The following is a 24099-nucleotide window of genomic DNA, read 5'->3' as shown; positions in this document are numbered from 1 at the left end:
AGCATTTGTTCATTTACTGCACGAGAGTCAATGTAATTCTTCCTCAGGGGCGTGCTCCGCAGGGCAGGGACAGACATGCGAATGCTCTCACTGATCAATGACACAGTGGCCCCAGGGTCCACCAGCACAGCCACTTCAGTTCCTTCAACCACCCCCCTTACATAAGAAGTGGGGCGGTCTAAAGTTTGACTGGCATCCCCACTCACCACAGGTGCAGCTGCAGCGTCCCCTTGAAGGTGAGCGGAACAATTGCTCTCGTCTATCATTTTTCCCAGCTCTCAGTCTTTGATTTTCATCACAAATCTCTTTCATTTCCATCCTCATGAAGCACATCTCATCTGTCAATTTATTTACAGCTCGCTGCAGATTATCCGTCACTGACACAGACTGCACAGTTGAAGTTCCTACAGGTAGCTGGGTGACCAGATAGGTACTCACACATTCTCTCTGGCATTTTCCCAACACTTCGCAATGGTCAAAGCTTCCTCCAAATCCGTAGCACCCTGCTCAAGACACTTGGCTTTCAGCACCGGATCCAGGCCAGCAAGGAAGCGACGAAACTTCTCCTCTCTCCGTGCAACGGCCCCATAATCCGGGAACGCCTCCGCGACGAGCCGGCTCACATCAGCTGCATACAACTCCAAGGTCTCCCCGGGAGCTCATGCTCGAGCAGATAAGTTAGCTCTGAAGCGGTCCATATACTGTCTCTGCCCAAAAGCTATCCCCAATCTCTCTTTAACAGCAGCATAGTCCGACTTAACTGCTTCAGGAAGGCTGTCCCACAGCAGAAACGCCGATTTGCACAGTCGGGTGGGGAGGATGGCCACCAGCTCATCATTATAGTCGCTGCCGCAGCCCAGGGCCGCTCTGACCGCCACCTCCAACTGTCTCACCCAGCCAAGGAAACTCTGGTTTCCATCGTCGGCAAAAGGAGTAGGCAGGTCAACACAAACATCTCTGCCGGGCGAACTGCCGGTAATTCTCCACGTGCCGGGTTTCAAAGGGTCGTCATAACCGCACCACATGTCCGTTACTTAGTAACGTTACGCTGCTCAACAGGTTAGCGGGCTAGCTATACTGAGGAAGCTAAGCTAATGAACGGCAGCGTGAACGTAGACGGCACGGCAAAACAAAGATTAACCGGTAACCGACAGAAAGAACCACCGCTGCCACCAATGTAACAGAGCTTTCTGGGTTCGTCGGACCGGATACACTTAATGAGAAAACAATAAACGGCACATAGGCGGAGAGCTTCTTTATCTACGGCTTCCACTTTATTACACACAAACCTGTGTACCGCAAACAGGATAACAACAACAACAACTGCTTTACAGCAGCTACGATAACTCTCTAGGGACACTTCTACATGCATTCGTACGCTGACACTTTGCATGAAAGTATTTTCATTTAATTATCGAATAGGCTATGCCTTTTCACATATAGGCTATCTAATTGTTGTTGCTGACGTGGGCTATTGAAACAGAAGCACAATTATTCCCTTGCAATTTGGATGTTTTTTTTAAGTCACTCATGTGCCTAAAGATTCTTTGTGAATACGGGCCCTGGCCTAGTCATATTTTGAAATAGGCTGGACCATTTTTGTGCAGATACAGAAAATGAAATGTCAAATGCAAAGTCAATTTTAGTCAGTCGGCCACTTTTAATCATAATATTTCATTATATTTTATATCCTGGCCATGCATAGTATTAATAATAACTTTGTCTGTTTCAAAGATGTCAGGGAAGAGGCAAATGAGCATTCTTTCATGCTTCGCTCTGAAGGGTCAGCTCCCTAAAAAGGCAGCCAGGTCAGAGGAGGAGACTGTGGAGAAGGCAATAGTGGAGGCAGTAGATGAGGCAGTGGAGGAGACTGTGGAGGAGGCAGTGGAAGAAATGAAGGAGGAGGCAGTGGAGGAGACAGCTAGGGTGTCAGTAGGGGAAGAGTCAGTGAAAGAGATGGTGGAGGACAACATAGAGTAGACAGTGGAGAAGCCACTGGAAAAAGGGAAAAAGAGAGGAGTATGTGGAGCGGCCACCTATAGGTGTTCCTTGAATGGTCAACCCAATGGCCATTCTTCACAATCGGAACTACCAGCTCCTACTACTGGTGCTCTATCTGCAGGCAAGAGAACTCCTGTGCCCATCAAGGCATGAGGGACGTAGGCAGGCATGTAGAAGGCAAGGGACATCGAACCAAAGAAACGGCTCTAAACTCAACTGCTGAGGGAAAATGGTTGTAATAAATCTTTGATTTCATGTTTTGCAGATATCCGGATTTGATCCAGAGGATCTGACTGTGGATGTTGGGTACTGGTTTAAGGGCAGCACCAACCGTAAAGGTTACCTGGCAGGTTTGTGATTCAACCAGCTCTAGTGTTATACAACAAAATGCAGACATTTTCTATTTGTTTGCTATTGATGTTATATATATTTTACAGAATTTTGTGACTTCCATGGGAGCGAGTACATGGAAATGCTGCTGCACATTTCAGTGCGATGGTTAAGCCTGGTGGATGCATTTTCCAACCCCCTGACAGAAGTCTATCTCCTCTTCTTTCAAGCAACGCTGCCAATGTTCTCCACACTGAACCTTCTACTCCAGAGAGAAAAGTCCTCCATCTTCCTGCTCCATGGAGAGGTAAAATGGAAAGGTTGGGCTATCCTGCTGCCCAGTATGTCTGCCTATTTTTTCATTGGCTGATATGTCCTTTTTCGAGTAATACATGGAAATCTTTTATGAACTACAATTTTGCAGATGACGAAGTTCATCTTGAAACTGTGTGCAAGGTTCATGAAGCCGATAGCACTACAGGGCCGACAAGTCCATGACATCCTCTACAATGACACTAAACCAACTGCCAGGTAATGCTTTCAAGTCTCATAAGGAGATAAACCTGTATGCTCATTGTCCAAAAATACACTTTTTTTGTGAAGATTGTTGTTATGAGTTGAGTGAGATCTCTGATGTGATGGAAAGGGCATAAAATGTACATGTAGTCTATGGGTAAAACCCATAGATATTGTTTGAACTACTTTTACTTTTACTTTTTACTTTCTTTTCTCTCTCTGATAGGAGAAAAGCTGAATGTTGGCTTCACCACCAGAGCTACCCTCAACAGGCTCCTTGAGGCTGGAGACATCACACCTCAGGAGGTGCAGCTATTGCAGCAGGCAGCACTGGCGTTTCTGATCAAACACCTACAATAAACAACACTAACCATAATCACACACACACCGCACACACACACACACACACACACACACACACACACACACACACACACACACACACACACACACACACACACACACACAGTCACACTTGAGAGCCCTGCAACATATTGAGGCTTTAACTTTTAATTCTTAAGAAATGAAGAAATGAAAGTCACATAACATCCTGCTGATAAGGAAAGTGCCACGCCTCTATCACAGACATTTAAAGCTGCTGCTACTGCATCATCACATCATCCACACTAGAGAGCTAAACCTGGAGTGACTGTAACCAGAGAGCAACATCAAGAGGAAACATCTGCTCGACTAAGTCATCTTCAGAAAACGACTGAGAGGAAGAAACAGTAGAAAGATGAGGTGAGTATCTGACTTGCATACGAATGTTTACATGTTTTTAATTTATTAATTCCAAACCCTTTCCTTTTAGTCTTTTTCTTCCCCTTTAGCTTCATTATTTTAGTGTTTCATACGTTTACTTTTCTCACTTTGTTGCTTTTGTGACATTTTGTTTGTCTGGGGTAAAATAATAATAATACATTTTATTTATAAGTTTCAATTTCAAGACACTGTACATTTGTTAAAAAGACAGAAGGATCAGAACAGTAAGGACAGACTAACAGACATTACAACATTACACACAAATCATAAATAAAACAACATGAAGGTGCAGCGACAGATAAACAGATCACACATCACAATCATAGATTAAAAGCTTATTTGGAGAGGTGAGTTTTGATTAGTGATTTGAATGTAGAAGGGTCAGTGCAGTGTTGAATGTGTGTAGGGAGTGAGTTTCCAGAGGGAGGGGGCAGCTATGGAGAAGGTTCTGTCCCCCCAGGTTCGTTGCTTGGTTCTAAGTGGGGGAGACAGGAGGTCGGCTTTTAAAGAATGGAGGCTGCGTGCAGGAGTGTGAGGGTGAACTGTGAGATAGGAGGGGACCTGGTGGTTAAGGGCTTTATGTGTAAGGAGCAGGATTTTGAATTGGATACGGTACGAGACAGGTACCCAGTGGAGATATGTAGGACAGGGGTGAGGGGTTCACTGGATCGGGTGTGGGTGAGACGGGGTGCAGCACAGTTCTGGATGTATTGGAGTTTATTAAGGACTTTGGATGATCATTTTTAGAAACAGAAGGGTATCAAGTGTATCACATTAAGCTAATATTAATAAAAACAAGTTAAAGATGGATTTTGATAAACTGTTGTCTGTCGGTGAGGTAGGATTTTAACCAGGAAAGAGCAGTGCCAGTGAAGTTGAGTGAGTGTTCTAAGCTGGATAGAAGAATACTGTGGCTGATGGTGTCAGGGGCTGCAGTGAAGAGGTGCATTGTGTAATGGAAAATGTATTTTGCTGATGTGTTAAAATAAAACTGTGACAGTTGCTGAAATATCGCTGTTCAGATTGCACCAAGCCCATATCCTGTTAATCCTCTGAGGCCTTTGCGTAAACCTCTGCACAGGAAGTACATGTTAAGAACAAACAACCCCACTGGTTCAATAGAAATCAGGACGTTGTGTAAAATGAAAAGATAAAGCACGAGAGGGAAGGATCGGTATCGGCAGGCGATGGTGTACTACTATAATACCTCGTCAGGTGAAAGTTTCTCTAAATTTTGAAGCAGAGGTCTCCAGTGAGTGTAAAACCTATCAGAGCACCCTCTAAGAGTGAATTTAATTTTCTCTAACTTAAGGAGAAATAAGACATCGTGCAGCCATGCTTTGAAGGAGGGGGGTTGTGAAGATTTCCATGAGAGAAGGATCTTCCTGCGGGCAATCAAAGAGGCAAAAGCAATAACATTGTCCTGAGTGGTCGAGGTGACAAGATTGTCAGGAGACCTCCCGAAAATAGCTATATGCAGGGATGGATTGATGTTTAGACCTAAAATGTCGGAGATGGGCTTAAAGAAGGATTGCCAATAATTAACTAATTTAGAACAGGACCAAAACATGTGAGTCAGGTTGCAAGGAGCCTGGGAGCATCTACCACAAGTTTCATCGATTGTATCTGGAAATATTCTGGAGAGTTTATATTTGCTGTAATGAAGTCTGTGGAGCACTTTAAACTGGATGAGAGACAGCCTAGCACAGCTAGAAGATGAGATGATGAGATGAGATTCAACTTTATTGTCATTACACATATACAAGTATAGAGTAACGAAATGAGGTTTGGCATCTCACCAGAAGTGCAACAAGCAGAAAGTGCAAGAATCTGTGTTATGTACAGTAATTACAAAATTTACAGAAAAAGTGAATTATTGGGTATATATGGCTGGATTAATGGGATGCTATGAATATAAATAAATACTATAAATATAAGGATATTTTTAGGATTATAATATACAGATTAAGGTGCAGTGAGCATGCTATACTAGATTACAGATAATATACAGAATATGGACATATTGTACAGGTCGATAACTTATTGAGGTGATATGAACATACTATATAATAATACAGGTGGATGAGAGATGTGTGTGTATGACCAGGAGGAGTGGTGGGGGGACGATGGGTGTGAGGTGATGTGCAGGGGAAAGGGGGCGGAGTTCGGAAGGTGAGATAAAGTTCAGAGTTTGGGGGGCAGAGTTCAGTAGAGAGACAGCTCTGGGGAAAAAGCTGTTCTTCAGTTCAGTTCAGATCTTTATTGTCCCTGGAAGGGAAATTTGATTTGCAACAGTGGACACAAAAACACGACAGATAAACAGACATAAGTTGAGCAACACAACGTGATGAAATACAACCAAGAAATATAAAATATAAAAACTCACTGTTCGTTGAGAAGTTTCACTCAAATGGTATAAATAAATACATGTGCTTGCTCTGCTTGAAAGTGCAGTCAAGGATTTAAAGAAGATTAAGAGCATTAATTGCAAGAGGAACATATGAAAATTTAGATCTGTTTGCCTTAGCCCTGGGCAGCCTGTACCTCCGACCTGAGGGGAGAAGAACAAATTCCTCTAAGAGAGGATGGTCAGAGCTGGACAAGATAGACTTTGCTTTTCTAACAACTTATCTGTTCCAGATTTCTGACAATGAAAGCTGCTGAGCTTTGCTGATTATTTTACTGGCTGTATTGACAATATTGGAAAGACGATTTTTGTTCTGAACAGAAAGGTTACCATACCATGAGATAAAACAAAAGGTTAAAATTGACTCTATAAAAGAGCGGTAGAATAAAACCATCAGTGTCTTGTCCACATTAAAAGTGTTCATTCTGCGCAGAAAGTAGAGTCTCTGAAAGCCCTTTTTGCAGATTGCATCTGTGTTCTTGTCAATCACAGTGCCCAGGTACTTGTAACACTCAACATTCTCCACAGGTGTACCTTTGATCATAGGCGGGAAGGTTGAGTGGGAGATTTTCCGAAAATCAATGACCATCTCTTTTGTTTTTTTGACATTGATCTTTAAGAAGTGGCGGTCGCACCACTCCACAAAGTCCTTCACAACAGGCCCGTGATCGACGTCTCCATCCTGGAGCAGACTGATTAGAACAGTATCGTCTGCAAACTTCAGGAGATGCCTGTTGTCATAGGTGCTCCTACAGTCATTTGTATATAAAATATACAATAAAGGGGACAGGACACACCCCTGTGGTGAGCCTGTGGATGACAGCCACTTCTCGGATAGGGCACCATTTGCCCTGACTGCCTGAGGCCTGCAAGTTAAAAAGTTCAAGATCCATTTCACCAACCCAGCATCAAGGTTAAAATGGGACAGCAGTTTCTTTTCTAAAATGTGGGGTTGGATTGTATTAAAAGCTGAGGAGAAATCTACAAATAAAAGCCTTGCATGTGTTTTTATACCCTCGAGATGTTTATATGAATAGTTAAATAGAGTAATAGTGGCATCAGCCACACCTCTGTTTGACTGATATGCAAAGTGCATCGGGTCAAGCAGGCCCTGAACATGATTGGTCAGAACTCTTTTGACCAATTGTTCAAAAGTCTACATTACTACTGAAGTCAGAGCCACATCCCTCAGGTCATTTAGCTCTTTGGGAGATTTGTTCTTAGCCACAGGTACAACAATAGAATCCTTCCACAGCTTGGGGACCTTGTGCACAGTAAATGACAAGTTGAAAAGATCTGTAAAAACATCACATAACTGATCTGCACATACTTTAAGAAATTTGCCAGTGATCATATCTGGTCCGGGACGAGCAGTGAGCTATAAATCAGGTTGTTTCTGGTCGATTATACACTGACGACATTAGAAAACAGACGAATAAAGACAGACCACTACTGCTAGTCGCAACTCGCGCAGCGCCATAGACTAAATGATCAGTCTGCTGGTTCTGGTCCGGAGGCTTCTGAAGCGCCTACCGGAGGGCAGGAGGGTAAACAGTCTGTGGGCAGGGTGGGAGGAGTCTTTAAGGATGCTGTGAGGTCGCCGCGGACAGCGTTTTTTTTGGACGTCCTCAATGACAGGAAGTGGACACCTTGTGATACGCTGGGCGGTTTTTACCACCCGCTGTAGCGCCTTACGGTCTGTGACAGAGCAGTTTCCGTACCAGACTGTGACACTGCTGGTCAGGATGCTCTCGATCACACAGCGGTAGAAGTTCATCGGTACAGCTGAAGACTGGTGGTGTCTCTTCAGTGTCCTCAGGAAAAAGAGGCGTTGAAGAGCCTTCTTAACCAGACTGGAGGTGTTAGTGTTAGATGAATTAACAGACCCAAGAGATTTTTCCAGAAATCCTCAGAAAGGTTGGTTTGTAATTCGATTTCCCAATCAGCCTTGATCTTATTTACCGCAGACTCGTTAGTTGTGAACAGGAGGTCATAAAGGTAGGAAACCTGACCTTTGGGCAAGACTCTTGCCTTGAGTGCCAGATCAATGCCACTGGAGTTTGGAACTTGAGGGAATGCCGGTGAGTGGGTCCTAGCAACATCACGGAGCTGAAAATATAAAAAAAAAAGTCGGAGCTATTTAAATTGAATGCAGAACGTAATTGTTCGAAACTGGCAAAAACATCATTAATGTATAAGTCACCCAGACAGCGCAGGCCATTCCTCTCCAAAGATGTAAATCGTGGGTCAATCCTAGCTGGTATAAAAAGGTGATTATTACGTATGGGCGTTGCTTTAGGGAGGGAAAGCCACCCAAAGTGTCGTCTAATTTGTGACCATACAATGTTTAGAATTTTAACTGCAGTACTCATTTAAATACTAGGTGTCTGAGTTACATATTGCTCCTTTAAAACATCTTATTTTCTTCATGGGAGATGAACAGTAAACATCCAAACATAGCACACTTCAAAGCAAAAAACTAGCTGCTGATGTGTTTAAATGTTTGTTTTTGTATTCTCCATCAGTGCTGCTCAGAGTCAAACCACACTGGAGTCCCTGCAGTGCCATTTCACCTGGGACCTGGACCGCAGCAGGCCGAAACTTTTACGTCTCACAGACAAGATGGAGGACTTCAGCACAGAGGAGGGAAATAGATGGCTGGGCCACATTTACAACCTGTGGGGGTTCATTCAGTATAAGATGGGGTTAAATGAAGAGGCTAACAGTTTGTTCCATAAAGCTGCAGAGACCCTCAACAAGCTGAGAGATGCAGATGAGGGTGCTTGGTTAGTGGTGAACTACGGGAACCTGGCCTGGCTGCACCACCACCTGGGAGATCAAGCAGAGAGTCAGGCTTACCTGTCAAAGGTTGATGCCCTGATGGAAAAATACCCATCTCCATCACAGGACGACCTCCATCCAGAGATCTGCGCTGAAAAGGCCTGGACCCTGACGTTCTTCGGAGAGGATAAGAAGCTGGTTGTTGATTACTACGAGAAAGCTGCCAGGATGCAGCCGGACATGGTGGATTGGAACACCAGCTATGTCATATGGTTAAAGAACGCCCAAAACTTCAGTGACCCAAGGCTGGACCCTGACCTCTTGGAGAAAATGAGACAAGCCAAGGAACGGGATCCAGAGAACTTGTACCTCGCTGCGCTCTACCTTGACCAACGTGCTGATGAAGGAGAAAACATTCGAGATGAAGTCCGTGAGTTGGCTGGAAATGTGAGCACTCTGTGCTGCAGTGGCAGTGGCATGTGGGCCTTACTAAACCTTTACATAAAATACATATCAGTTGATGAGGCCGTTGATTTGGCAGAGAAAGTTCTGAAAGAACATCCAGATGTGTGTTATCTGAAGAAATTAGTTGCGCTCTGCTACAGATGGAGGATCATTTATAAAAGCAGTAGTTCCCCAGAACAAAGCATGATGGACAGAGCAATCACTCTCCACGAGGAGCTGCTCTCTCTTTACCCTCACTCTTCACTCAGAAACGAAACAGACCTCGCAACTATCTATGCAAAGTCACATCACAGCAAGGCCAAAGCTGAGCAGATATTTCAGAAACTGCTCAAAAATGAACCTGCAGAACCTGAAGACAAACAGATGCTATACAACAAATATGCAAATCATTTATACTTTAATCTAAATGACTCCCACAGATCGACACAGTATCACATGAAGGCAGCAGCAATACCAGAAATATCCTTCAGCCGTGAGAACAGCATCAGAATCCTGGAGGAGACTAAAGACAGAGGCATAATGTGCAGAGAAATAGAGGAGTTTCTCAGAAATCTGCAAGAGCCAAGGAAGTCCAGATGGGGAGGCAAATTTAGGGGGGACAATTTTGTCCAAGCAAAAAAAAAAAATAATAATTCTACAAAGGCGTATTGCTTTCACACGTGGTAATAAAGAGCAACAGAATCCTGGAGAAGAATGAAAAACAGGAGGGGGCCAATTCTGCCAGGGCGTCCAAAAAATAAGGATAAAAACTAACTAAAAACAAATGTCTTGCCATACAAAACTATTTGAAATAAATTAAAGGAAGGTTTACTTTTATTATTTTCTCTTTTAAGTCTCACATTTAACAATAGGTTAAAAAAAACTCAAGTTAAAATTAGGATTTTATTTTAGAATTAAGTCTTGCTTTTCATTTAAGGCCAAAAAAACACTTGTTGCTGCCACTTTTATGTCAGTGCTAAACTATGGCGATGCTCTTTACGTGCACGCATCCTGGCAAAGCCTACATGCGTTGGATACTGTCTACCATGGGGCACTGAGGTTTATCACCAATCTAAAAGCCCTTACTCACCACTGCTCCTTGTATGCTCGGGTTGGTTGGACTGCCTTGTCTGCACGTAGACTAAATCACTGGCATTTTTATTTATAAGGGTATTCTCGATCTGCTTCCATCCTACCTACAGAGCTACATATAAAGTAATGGAAGTTACCATCTTCACCTTCTTACCATCCCTAAAGCCCGTACGGAATTAGGAAAAAGGGCGTTCAAGTATGCTGCTCCCTCTTCTTGGAATCGGTTGCAAGATACTCTAAGTCTTCGGGAGCTGGTTTCCTTGAATGTTTTTAAAGGTGGTCTTAATGATCTGGAGGCAGAAATATCTAACTGTAGATTTTTTAGCTAACTCGTATTGTCCTTTTTGATCGCTTTGTTGCTCATGACTTATGACAGATTCTGGTGAACTGGTTCTTTTTGTGATTCCTGTATTTATGTCCATTGTTGTTAAGTGTTTTATGTCTGAAACCCTGTAATTGTGCTGCTGCCTGTCTTGGCCAGGATGCTCTTGTAAAAGAGATTTTTAATCTCAATGAGACTTTTTCCTGGTTAAAAAAAATATATATATATATTTTCTTAATTATTTTTATTTTTGGGCTTTTATGCGTTTATTTAGAGATAGGACAGTAAATAGAGTTAGAAACAGGGGAGAGAGAGAGAGCGAGAGAGTTGGGAATGTCTTACTAATTCAGGACGGAGTTCCCTTCATGACATCACAAAGGGCAGTAGCCCCTCCCCCAGGTGGGTGACACTCCCACAGCTAGGTGTTTGTTCTGCCCTCTGAGTCTGCCTTCTTACCGTAAACAATAGGACATGGAGCGAGAAAGACCAAGTACACCCAAGCCCTTCCAGAGACAGGGCGTGGTCAGACACAGCTCATTTACATATTTAAAGGTACAGACACAGAAACAGCCTGTTCTGAGCAGGGCTGAAATAGAGGGGTTTATAGGCATGATCAAATACAGGATCAGAGTGGATTTAGAACAAGAAACTTCACACATGTTTTTGGAAGTTCTGAGAATTTTTTTAACTGGTTGAAGAGGAGGAGACTATGTGACCTTTAAATCTTACACCCTAGCTCCTGGTAGGTGTGACGTCCTTTGTAAAACACGGTCGTCATGGTGAATATTTAATGAAGAAATGTGTGAATTGTGATTATCATGTATTTTGCTTCTGTTGTGTTTTTTCAATGCTGTATTTTCAGATTTTAGAATTAATGGATTTTATATGAATGTGCTTCGCTTCAGAAATTTAAAGTCCTCATTGTTCATGTGAAAATGTATTTTCTGTTACCTGAAAATTATATATTAAGATGCTCCTGTTTGCTCAAGCTGTGTTTAAGCTTTATACCAATAAATGAACAGTGTGCACACCAAGAAATCGTCTTGAAGTTTTTTGTTTCAGTGGTTTCACCTTCTTCAGTTCTAAACTATCGGGAGGACGGAGCTAGAAATTTAAGCCTCGTCAGATCATAAGCGTCTGACAATTATTAGAGTAAGTTATTTGGCAGAAATATTCGAGTTCAATGAACATAAATGAAAGAAATTAGCTCTTTAGACAGATTAACAACTTCACATACACTTTACTGCCTGGGTTTACAACTAGCACAGGCGGCATCTGCTGGTGAACTAAGAGTATTACAAGATGGCGTCCATAAACTGATTCATCATCATGTTGCAGAGTACGGTGAATTTATAATCTGCCGCTCTCCTCTCCGAACACACGCACGCTGGCAAACTGATCATGTATGTGTGAGTATTTTATTCAGCCATTATACATATACAATCATTTTTAAACAATACAGACAGTTCAAACAGAGTCAACAGTCATGTGTTATGTAGCGACTGAAAAGGAAAAGGCAGAAGCAAAAAGCTTGAGATGCTTACGTCATCAACATGCAGGAGGAGCGTGAGCAATTAACAGGAAGGCCACCTACTGTCTGAGCCTTTTATACACTTATTGTGTCAGGAAGAATAAGAACATTTCACAGCAGCACATGTTCTGATCATGTGTGTCTTGGCACAGTGAAAGACTAACCATCAATCATGGCATGGATGAACCACTTGTCGCTCCAAACGAGCAACAGCAGAAGAGCAGTTCAAGTTATGTTGGTAGAAAATTTGTGTAATGTAGAACCAAACCCAAACTTTATTTTGTATGCTCATGCTGGAATGCAAAAATAACGTGATTAAAGTTTCAAGTAACCATTAGAAAACCACTCAGTACTGGGTAGATATTGAGTACTTCTTCATCACATGTTGTAGAGTAGTGAATTATTATTTAACGGATAATGAAAGCTGGATAAACCACATAAATCTACCTGTTAACTAATGGTTACCTAGAGCCCTTTTCACATATGCACTCTGGATTATATCTAGTGGTTAGTTTCCCATTCGTCTCCCAGTAAGTATGCAAAATGTATGTACCTTATTGTAAAGTGTTACCCATGTATATTGTGACTTGTTGTATCTCTCCTGTTGATTTTCCATAACACACATTGTCTGTATGCTGCATTCCTGTACTGACTCCGTCCCACTCCGGGCTCCGGCTCATCATTGATGGTGAATTGAAGTTTTGGGCTGAATCCTGGAATAAAAGGAAAACCGATGTTGAAAAACAAAAACCTCATACTCTGTCAGTGTAACAGGTTGATATTGACAGCATAAGACTTTCCCCAAAACACTTGTTTTTCATTTTATATCTTCTTTTGAGTTTTACATTATTCTCCTGCCTGTTTATTTTGGAGTCTGTGTGTGTGTGCCCCAACTGCTTGGGGCCCCAGACCAGTAGGGGCCCCTCAGGGCTCACAAATGTAAACCAAAGCAGTGCCCCAAAATGACAGTAGGAAACCTCCCTAAGGGGGCCCCATCTGACAGCACTCACTGTTGTTGCCCTGCTAAGTGTCACATACATTATTGCTTTGAAAACCAAAATTTGTTTCTGAAAGTCAACAAAGTAAAATGAAGAGGAATAATCCCCAACAGACTCTAGAATTACCACAGTGTGAGTGATGACGTCAGGAATGTGGTCAGAGCCGTTGACAGCTTGGTCGGAGGTAAGTTAATGATGATTCACACTCCGTCGATAAACACATTTTATAGTATTTTTTTAGTTGTTTAGATGTAATCAAACTGTGGTTTTCAGTTACTGATCATATTCGATTCATCCCGTATCAGTTCTGTGGAGTTTTGAATAATATTCATAAAGTTATTCATTAGTCGTGAATGTTAACGGCTAATGTACTGAATGTTAAGCTAGCGTCTCGCGCAATAGGAAACCCCATAGTCACTCCGAGCTGCATCATTACCGGTGACGTCATCATTGTCTTACGTTTAGCAGCTTTACTTTTGTCTCCAAAAAGTTTGTAACCTTACAAACCGATCTATGTAGCCATTTATCCACGACCTATAGTTGTCATGGTAACAGTTGAATAAACAAACTAGACAACGGGCTGCAGACACTCAGGCTCCATCAAAATCTGGTAATATTACTGTACCTTTTGAGTCTGCGTGGTTCCTCATCTTCTCACAGCGTCTCTGCCGGCTTCCTCACCCTTTGTTTGTCAACAAATGCACATGGTGTCAGAGGGGGAGGCGTGACCGTTTTTATGACACTGCAGTTGCACTCAGAGACCTCCTGATGGCGCCAAAGTGCACCAAAACTGACAACATATTGAGACTTTAAGTTTTAATTCTTAAGAAAGGAAAGGAAAGTCACATAACATCCTGCTGATAAGGAAAGTGTCACGCCTCTATCACAGACAATTAAAGCTGCTGCTGCACATCACGTCATCCAGACTAGAGAGCTGAAGCTGGAGCGACTGTAACCAGAGAGCACCATCAAGAGGAAACATCTGCTCGACTAAGTCATCTTCAGAAAACGACTGAGAGGAAGAAACAGTAGAAAGATGAGGTGAGTATCTGACTTGCATACGAATGTTTACATGTTTTTAATTTATTAATTCCAAACCCTTTCCTTTTAGTCTTTTTCTTCCCCTTTAGCTTCATTATTTTAGTGTTTCATAAATTTACTTTTCTCACTTTGTTGCTTTTGTGACTTTTTGTTTGTCTGGGGTAAAATAATAATAATACATTTTATTTATAAGTTTCAATTTCAAGACACTGTACATTTGTTAAAAAGACAGAAGGATCAGAACAGTAAGGACAGACTAACAGACACTGCAACATTACACACAAATCATAAATAAAACAACATAAAGGTGCAGCGACAGATATACAGAACACACATCACAATCATAGATTAAAAGATTATTTGGAGAGGTGAATTTTGATTAGTGATTTGAATGTAGAAGGGTCAGTGCAGTGTTGAATGTGTGTAGGGAGTGAGTTTCCAGAGGGAGGGGGCAGCTATGGAGAAGGCTCTGTCCCCCCGGGTTCGTCGCTTGGTTCCAAGTGGGGGAGACAGGAGGTTGGCTTTTAAAGAATGGAGGCTGCGTGCAGGAGTGTGAGGGTGAACTGTGAGATAGGAGGGGACCTGGTGGTTAAGGGCTTTATGTGTAAGGAGCAGGATTTTGAATCGGATACGGTACGAGACAGGGACCCAGTGGAGATATATAGGACAGGGGTGAGGGGTTCACTGGATCGGGTGTGGGTGAGACGGGGTGCAGCACAGTTCTGGATGTATTGGAGTTTATTAAGGACTTTGGATGATCATTTTTAGAAACAGAAGGGTATCAAGTGTATCACTTTAAGCTAATATTAATAAAAACAAGTTAAAGATGGATTTTGATAAACTGTTGTCTGTCGGTGAGGTAGGATTTTAACCAGGAAAGAGCAGTGCCAGTGAAGTTGAGTGAGTGTTCTATGCTGGATAGAAGCACCGCATTCAAGCAAGGTCAGTTCACCCCTCTGCTCAAAAAACCCACACTAAACCCAGCCCAGGTTGAAAACTACAGACCGCTTTCTCTTCTGCCCTTTCTGTCAAAAATACTTGAGCGCACAGTCTTTAAGCAAGTCTCTGAGTTCCTGTCCAGAAACGATCTTTTTGACCCAAATCAGTCACGCTTTAAGCGGGGCCACTCTACTGAAACTGCACTACTGTCAGTAACAGAATCGTCAGTCCTCAGTTCTATTACTGCTAGACCTGTCTGCTGCCTTTGACACAGTCAACCATCAAATCCTCCTATCCACGCTCTCTGAACTTGGCATCTCAGGATCTGCCCTCTGCTGGTTCGTGTCCTACCTCTCTGGGCGATCCTATAGAGCAGGGGTGTCCAAACTTTTTTTCTTGCAGGCCAAAATTGTCGTGTTAGAAACGCTCGCGGGCCACAGGTTTTTTTCTTACCCTTTTAAATATAGTTGAAAAAATAGTAAGGCTTTGTAGATCAGAATCAAAAGAAACCCTTTCATAAAAGGGAATCAAATATTTTGATTTCTTCGTTCTACTTTATTAGTTTTTTTCTCAGAGCCTGTAACATGGTTCATTTAGCTCAGGTCATTAAATGGTTAAACAACAGTCCGCTTGTTTGCAAAAACTTTGCATATGTTTTTTTTTCATAGTTTACAAAAAAATGTGGAAAATAGTCAAATCTGTAGATTTAAAACAACAACATACATGTTACTGAACATTTTCTGTTTTAGGAATATTGTTCAGCACTTGTTAACATGAAAAATAAGATAACGTGCCAATCTTAATCAATAAAATCTTCTGATTCTTCATTTGAAGTCACGGGTCAAATGGCCCTCGGGCCGCACTTTGGACACCCCTGCTATAGAGTGTCGTGGAAGGGAGAAGTGTCCAAAGCGCACAGCTTATCCACAGGGGTACCTCAAGGGTCAGTGCTTGGTCCCCTTCTCTTCTCCATATACACAAGCTCAATTGGTTCAATAATCCGCTCTCATGGCTTCTCATACCACTGCTATGCTGACGATACCCAGCTCTTCCTGTCATTCCCACCAGACGATGTTACAGTCTCTGCAAGAATCTCATCATGCCTTGCTGATATCTCTAAATGGATGAATGAACAGCACCTTCAACTCAATCTTTCAGAGACTGAGCTCCTTATCATCCCAGCCAGTCCCTCTATGCAACCACAGATCAATATCCAGCTTGGAACAACCAAACTCATGCCCACAAAGTCTGCCCGGAACCTGGGTTTCATGATCGATGACCAGCTAACTTTTAAGGTTCATGTAGCTTCGATTGCCCGGTCATGTCGATTTGCCCTGTACAACATCAGGAAGATCAGACCTTACCTGTCAGAACACGCTACACAGCTCCTGGTACAGGTTCTTGTGATATCACGCATCGATTATTGCAACTCTCTACTGGCAGGTCTTCCTACATGCACTATCAAACCTCTGCAAATGATACAAAATGCAGCAGCACGACTGGTCTTCAACCTTCCCAAAAGAGCACATGTCACTCCGCTGTTCATCTCCTTACACTGGCTCCCAGTTACTGCTCGCATCAAATTTAAAACTCTGCTGCTCGCTTACAAAACAGCCACAAAAACGTCTCCTCCTTACTTTAACTCTCTCATCCAGGTCTACGCTCCCTCCCGCCCACTACGCTCTGCCAATAAAAGGCGTCTGATCCAACCTTCACAACAGGGTCCTAAGTCTCTGACTAGACTCTTCTCCTCTGTCGCCCCCCGGTGGTGGAATAAACTTCCAAACTCCATTTGATCTGCAGAGTCCCTCTGCACCTTTAAGAAAAAGCTAAAGACCCAGCTCTTTCATGAATACCTACTAACTTAATGATGATGGTTTCGATATCATTGATGATGACGGTTGTGACGATTGTTTTTGTTTGATAACGATGACTTATAAGATGGTTTCTATACTGATTAGAGCTCCCAAGAACTGCCGTCAATGTTGTGCTTTGCCTCTGGTCACTTCCTGTCAGCACCTGTGTGTCCAATCAGACTCAAAGCTGATTGTTTGCTCTTACTGACATTGTTCCCTTTTTTCTAGATCCTTGCTTATGTTGTACTTACTCTCTGATGTACGTCGCTTTGGATAAAAGCGTCTGTTAAGTGAATTGTAGAATTTTAGAATTGTAGAATACTGTGGCTGATGGTGTCAGGGGCTGCAGTGAAGAGGTGGATTGTGTAATGGAAAATGGATTTTGCTGATGTGTTAAAATAAAACTGTGACAGTTGCTGAAATATCGCTGTTCAGATTGCACCATGCCCATATCTGAAGGAGGGGGGTTGTGAAGATTTCCATGAGAGAAGGATCTTCCTGCGGGCAATCAAAGAGGCAAAAGCAATAACATTGTCCTGAGTGGTCGAGGTGACAAGGTCGTCAGGAGACCTCCCGAAAATAGCTATATGCAGGGATGGATTGATGTTTAGACCTAAAATGTCGGAGATGGGTTTAAAGAAGGATTGCCAATAATTAACTAATTTATTATTCCTTTTTCCAGAAATCCTTAGAAAGGTTGATTTGTAGTTCGTTTTCCCAATCAGCCTTGATCTTATTTACCGCGGACTCGTTAGTTGTGAACAGGAGGTCATAAAGGTAGGAAACCTGACTTTTGGGCAAGACTCTTGCCTTGAGTGCCAGATCAATGCCACTGGGGTTTGGGACTTGAGGGAATGCCGGTGAGTGGGTCCTAGCAAAATTACGGAGCTGAAAATACCGAAAAAGGTCGGAGCTATTTAAATTGAATGCAGAACGTAATTGTTCGAAACTGGCAAAAACATCATTAACGTATAAGTCACCCAGACAGCGCAGGCCATTCCAATCCTAGCTGGTATAAAAAGATGATTATTACAGATGGGCGTTGCTTTAGGGAGGGAAGGAGAGCAGGAGTCAGCCTCTAATCAGCACCAGCTGCACTGGGGTGAGATAAACCAAAGTATAATTTTGTGAACATTGGCTGCCAAATAGTAGCTGATAAAATTGGGTAGCCCAAGCCCTCCCACTGACCTGCTCCTCTGGAGTAAAGTTTTACCTGTTCTCGCAAATAAAAGAAGAAATAATGTTGTTTATAGATTTAATAAAGGATATATTCCTTATAATTATATCTCCCCCCCCCCCCCCCTTTTGATCCCTTTGAACCCTCAGACCAACTTTAAAGCAACTGATAACGGCTCAATGCGAACAACAGTGAGGAGAGCGGACAGCCTTGCCTAGTGCTGCGAAAAAGAGGAAATGGTTCTGAACGCTGTGTGTTTGTACACACAGATGCGTAGGGGGAGGAGCAGAGTAGCTTAATCCAGGAGATGAAGCTGGCACTAAAACCGAACTGTTGCAAAGTGAAAAAGAGATAAGCCCACTCCACCCTGTTAAAGGCCTTCTCTGCTTCGAGAGATATTACAGCTTCAGGTTCCGTAGAAGAGGACGGGGTGTGAATGATACCGAGAAGCCTTCTGACATTAGAAAAAGAGTGCCTCCCCTTTATGAATCCTGTCTGATCTTCTGAGATTACTGTGGGCATAATAGACTCCAGGCGACGGGCTAGGACCTTAGCTAGAATTTTAACGTCAACAGAAAGGAGTGAAATTGGGCGATAGGATGCACAGCTTGCTGTGTCCTTGTCTTTCTTGTGAATGAGAGATATAGAAGCTTGCATGAGTGTGGGTGGCAAGGTGGCATGATTGGTTAAACATTTCAAGTAGGAGTGGAGCAAGCAGGTCAGAAAACTGTTTGAAAAACTCTACAGGATACCCGTCTGGGCCCGTTGAATTGCCAATGCGCATTGAGCAAATGGCCTCTTTGATTTCAGGAAGTGTGTCTGACTGTCATTAGGGAAAACTTTCGGTAACATTAATTTATCAAAGAAATTACATAATAGACTTTCATCGTTAGGGGACTTGGAGGTATACAGTTTAGAATAAAATGACCTAAATAAGTCGTTTATCTTATCTGGGTCAGAGGTTAGACAGCCTGACTCGTCTCGTGTCTGGGTGATCTGGTTGGAAGCCAATCTGGCCTTTAGTTGGTGGGCCAGAAGGCGACCCGCCTTGTCAGCATGTTCGTACATAGACCCACGAGAGCGGAGGAGGAGACATTCAGCTTCTGTAGTGAGAAGAAGGTCAAGCTCTGTATGGAGTCCTAGCCTTTCTTTGTACAAGTCAGGTGTTTGGGAAGTCGACAGTAAAACATCAAGGTTAGCTATAGATTTTTCTAATTCCCTCTGATCGTTGGAATAACAATTTATTCTATGATGATTTATCTAATTGTTTCTCTAACTTAGGCAAAACAATGGACACCCAACTCTCCCACAGGGAATCGTACAAAGGGGCAGAGGGGAGGCGGAAAAACGGATACATAATACTAACCAAAGAAGAAGAAAACACAGGAAGAAGGGGCTGCAGACTACAAAATAAGACAAAACAGACAATTGCCAGTTACTTTTGGGTAATTATAAAAACATAAACGGTCATCCACCAGCATATTTGACCCTGTTACTCAGACGGCCCAGTGTGTGCAGGTCAGACCACCACAGCAGTCACAATCTACCCACCTGTCAGACCACCGACAAACAAACAACGTCTTTTAACCGTTTAAAGGTTTACTGAACTCTCCTGATCATAATAATTCATCAAACTGAGTCCCAACGGTTTAAATCCAATAAAAGATTTAATCTAAACACATTAGATCCACATTAGGAGCCAAGTGTACCAATCCAACCCTAAAGGTTGGAGCGAGACAAATCGCAGTCCGTTGATTGGTTAAAAGAACCGCCACTTTCCGTCTGACAGCAGTAATAAAGGACAAACAGAAAACGCGCCATGTTTAAATATCCCGTAGGTTTCGAGAGTTATTTCAATGCTGTTTTGGATTTTTGGCCCCCATGGGCGACCTTGGAGGTGCAGACCACTGACCGGACCGCTAGGTGGAAATGAGGCTTTTGACTTGTGAGCCATTTTGTTGTCAGTGTGCAGAATGTGGTTTGACATTATGCTGCTGCAATAAACAAGGCCTTCCCAGAAAAGAGGTTTTCTATTTGGCAGCACATGTTGCTCCAAAACCTTTATGTATGGTTCAGCATTAATGGAGCCTTGACAGATGTGCAGTTTACCCATGCACCCCCATACCATCACAGGTGCTGTTTTTTTATCGGAGCGCTGATAACAAGCCAGATGGTCCCTCTCCTCTTTAGCCCTGGAGGATGCAGCGTCCATTTTTTCTAAAAAGATTTCAAATTGTGAATTGTCAGAACTCAGAACAGTGTTCCACTTCGACTTAGTCCATTTTAAACGACCTCAGGCCCAAGGAAATCCAGCAATGTTTCTGGATCTGGTTTATATACAGCTTGCTCTCTGTATGGTAGAGTTTCAGCTAACGTTGTGAATCCAGAGATGAGCTGTGTTCACAGACTATGTCTCCTGGAAGTGTTCCTGAGCCCATGCAGTGATGTCCACCAAATAATTTAGTCTGTTTTTTATTTATCTGAGAAGTTTACTTGATTATCTGACTATATAATAGGATAATAAAAGTGATTGACAGTTTAGAAGAGTAGAGGAGACACTGCGAGACGAGACATAACAAATAAGAACACAAGAGTCAAAACTAGCTGCTGATGTGTTTAAATGTTTGTTTTTGTATTCTCCATCAGTGCTGCTCAGAGTCAAACCACACTGGAGTCCCTGCAGTGCCACTTCACCTGGGACCTGGTCCACAGCAGGCCAAAACTTTTACGTCTCACGCACAAGATGGAGGACTTCAGCACAGAGGAGGGAAATAGATGGCTGGGCCACAATTACAACCTGTGGGGGTTCATTCAGTATAAACTGGGGTTAAATGAAGAGGCTAACAGTTTGTTCCAGAAGGCTGCAGAGACCCTCAGCAAGCTGAGAAGCGCAGATGAGGGTCCTTGGTTAGTGGTGAACTACGGGAACCTGGCCTGGCTGCACCACCACCTGGGAGATCAAGCAGAGAGTCAGGCTTACCTGTCAAAGGTTGATGCCCTGATGGAAAAATACCCATCTCCAACCCAGAACGACCTCCATCCAGAGATCTGCGCTGAAAAGGCCTGGACCCTGATGTTCTTAGGAAAGGATAAGAAGCTGGTTGTTGATTACTTTGAGAAAGCTGCCAGGATGCAGCCGGACATGGTGGATTGGAACACCAGCTATGTCATATGGTTAAAGAAGGTCCAAAACTTCAGTGACACAAGGCTGGGCCATGACCTCTTGGAGAAAATGAGACAAGCCAAGGAACGGGATCCAGAGAACTTGTACCTCGCTGCGCTCTACCTTGACGAACGTGCTGATGAAGGAGAAAACATTCGAGATGAAGTCCGTGAGTTGGCTGGAAATGTGAGCACTCTGTGCTGCAGTGACAGTGGCATGTGGGCCTTACTAAACCTTTACATAAAATACATATCTGCTGATGAGGCCGTTGATTTGGCAGAGAAAGTTCTGAAAGAACATCCAGATGTGCGTTATCTGAAGAAATTAGTTGCGCTCTGCTACAGAAGGAGGATCGTTTATAAAAGCAGTAGTTCCCCAGAACAAAGCATGATGGACAGAGCAATCGCTCTCCACGAGGAGCTGCTCTCTCTTTACCCTCACTCTTCACTCAAAAGGGAAATAGACCTCGCAACTATCTATGCAAAGTCACATCACAGCAAGGCCAAAGCTGAGCAGATGTTTCAGAAACTGCTCAAAAATGAACCTGCAGAACCTGAAGACAAACAGATGCTATACAACAAATATGCAATTCATTTATACTTTAATCGAAATGACTCCTGCGGGTCGATACAGTATCACATGAAGGCAGCAGCAATACCAGAAAAATCCTTCAGCCGTGAGAACAGCATCAGAATCCTAGAGGAGAATAAAGACAGAGGCATAATGTGCAGAGAAATAGAGGAGTTTCTCAGAAATCTGCAAGAGCCAAGGCAGTACAGATGGGGAGGCAAATTTAGGGGGTACAATTTTGTCCAAGCAAAAAAAAAATAATAATAATTTCTACAAAGGCGTTTTGCTTTCACACGTGGTAATAAAGAGCAACAGAATCCTGGAGAAGAATGAAAAACAGGAGGGGGCCAATTCTGCCAGGGCGTCCAAAAAATAAGGATAAAAACTAACTAACTTCAGTTCTAAACTGAAGAAGGATGGCGCTAGAAATTTAAGCCTCGTCGGATCATAAGCGTTCTAATTCTGCTAAAGCCTATCACACTAAACGATTTCATCAATACATTTAAAGAGACACACACACTAAAACAGAGTGTTCTGAGAGAGCTGGTTTATACAGGGTCACAAACATGACATGAATAACAATGTTCACATCCAGCACAAAGATTAAATAGAAAACAAACACTCATTTCTAACATAATATATTCCTTTTAATTATTAGAGTAAGTCATTTGGCAGAAATATTCGAGTTCAACGAACATAAATGGAAGAAATGAGCTCTTTAGACAGATTAACAACTTCACATACGCTTTACTGTCTGGGTTTACAACTAGCACATGCGCCATCTGCTGGTGAACTAAGAGTATTACAAGATGGCGCCTATAAACTGATTCATCATGTTGCAGAGTACGATGAATTTATAATCTGCCGCTCTCCTCTCCGAACACACGCACGCTGGCAAACTGATCATGTATGTATGAGTATTTTATTCAGCCATTATAAATCTACAATCATTTTTAAACAATACAGACAGTTCAAACACAGTCAACAGACTCTAGAATTACCACAGTGTGTGTGATGATGTCAGGAATGTGGTCAGAGCCGTTGACAGCTTGGTCGGAGGAAGGTTAATGATGATTCATGCTCCGTCGATAAACACATTTTAAAGTATTTTTTTAGTTGTTTAGATGAAATCAAACTGTGGTTTTCAGTTACTGATCATATTCGACTCATCCCGTATCAGGTCTGAGGAGTTTTGAATAATATTCATAAAGTTATTCATTAGTCATGAAAGTTAACGGCTAATGTTCTGACTCTGGCTCTCCTAAATAACACATTTTTTTCATTTATCAGGGGAGATGTTTGATCCCGGCTCACAACACAATTCATCGGTTTCTGTTAATTTGTCTGTAAATACAGAGCCAGAACACACGAGCTGTCTCCTGAGTCCTTTCCACAACCCAGAACACACGGGGTTACATCAGCAATGCACAAACAGACCGTTATATAACGTAACTTTCTACATAGGGTTGCAAACTGGTTATACTACTGCCTAACAAGTCTGTAATACGGCAGAATGAACATCCCTGCAGACATCATTTATTACAGATTGAGCTGTGTCATTACCGGTGATGTCATCATTGTCTCACGTTTAGCAGCTTTACTTTTGTCTCCAAAAAGTTTGTAACCTTACAAACCGATCTATGTAGCCATTTATCCACGACCTATAGTTGTCATGGTAACAGTTGAATAAACAAACTAGACAACGGGCTGCAGACACTCAGGCTCCATCAAAATCTGGTAATATTACTGTACTGCCAAAGTGCACCAAAACTGACAATATATTGAGACTTTGAGTTTTAATTCTTAAGAAAGGAAAGGAAAGTCACATAACATCATGCTGATAAGGAAAGTGTCACGCCTCTGTCACGGACATTTAAAGCTGCTGCTGCACATCACGTCATCCAGACTAGAGAGCTGAAGCTGGAGCGACTGTAACCAGAGAGCACCATCAAGAGGAAACATCTGCTCGACTAAGTCATCTTAAGAAAACGACTGAGAGGAAGAAACAGTAGAAAGATGAGGTGAGTATCTGACTTGCATACGGATGTTTACATGTTTCTAATTTATTAATTCTAAACCATTTCCTTTTCGTCTTTTTCTTCCCCTTTAGCTTCATTATTTTAGTGTTTCATAAGTTTACTTTTTTCACTTTGAGGCTTTTGTGACTTT

At 42.5% G+C, this 24099-nt stretch overlaps 2 protein-coding genes across 2 annotated transcripts; both read left to right on the top strand.

Moving 5' to 3' along the window:
- Nucleotides 1–5698: 5698 nt before the first annotated feature.
- LOC136179468 (interferon-induced protein with tetratricopeptide repeats 1-like) lies at nt 5699–9928 on the top strand. Its single transcript, XM_065956298.1, has 2 exons — nt 5699–5781; nt 8542–9928. The coding sequence occupies exons 1-2, from the start codon at nt 5699–5701 to the stop codon at nt 9926–9928; spliced, it is 1470 nt and encodes a 489-aa protein (XP_065812370.1).
- A 4754-nt stretch (nt 9929–14682) lies between these two features.
- Nucleotides 14683–23233, top strand: LOC136179467 (interferon-induced protein with tetratricopeptide repeats 1-like). Its single transcript, XM_065956297.1, has 3 exons — nt 14683–14741; nt 20844–22160; nt 23221–23233. Exons 1-3 carry the CDS (start codon nt 14683–14685, stop codon nt 23231–23233), a joined length of 1389 nt encoding a protein of 462 aa, XP_065812369.1.
- The last annotated feature ends 866 nt before the right edge of the window (nt 23234–24099 follow it).

This window comes from Labrus bergylta, chromosome 6 (genome assembly GCF_963930695.1).
Source record: "Labrus bergylta chromosome 6, fLabBer1.1, whole genome shotgun sequence".
NCBI classification, from domain to species: Eukaryota; Metazoa; Chordata; class Actinopteri; order Labriformes; family Labridae; genus Labrus; species Labrus bergylta.
This window is presented reverse-complemented; position numbering and strand designations above follow the sequence as displayed.

Coding starts and splice junctions, on each gene's coding strand:
- LOC136179468 (XM_065956298.1), top strand. CDS start 5,699: ATGTGTGTGTATGACCAGGAGGAGTGGTGGGGGGACGATGGGTGTGAG. Junction 5,782..8,541: donor AAGGGGGCGGAGTTCGGAAG/GTGAGATAAAGT, acceptor ATTCTCCATCAG/TGCTGCTCAGAGTCAAACCA.
- LOC136179467 (XM_065956297.1), top strand. CDS start 14,683: ATGGAGAAGGCTCTGTCCCCCCGGGTTCGTCGCTTGGTTCCAAGTGGG. Junction 14,742..20,843: donor CCAAGTGGGGGAGACAGGAG/GTTGGCTTTTAA, acceptor ATTCTCCATCAG/TGCTGCTCAGAGTCAAACCA.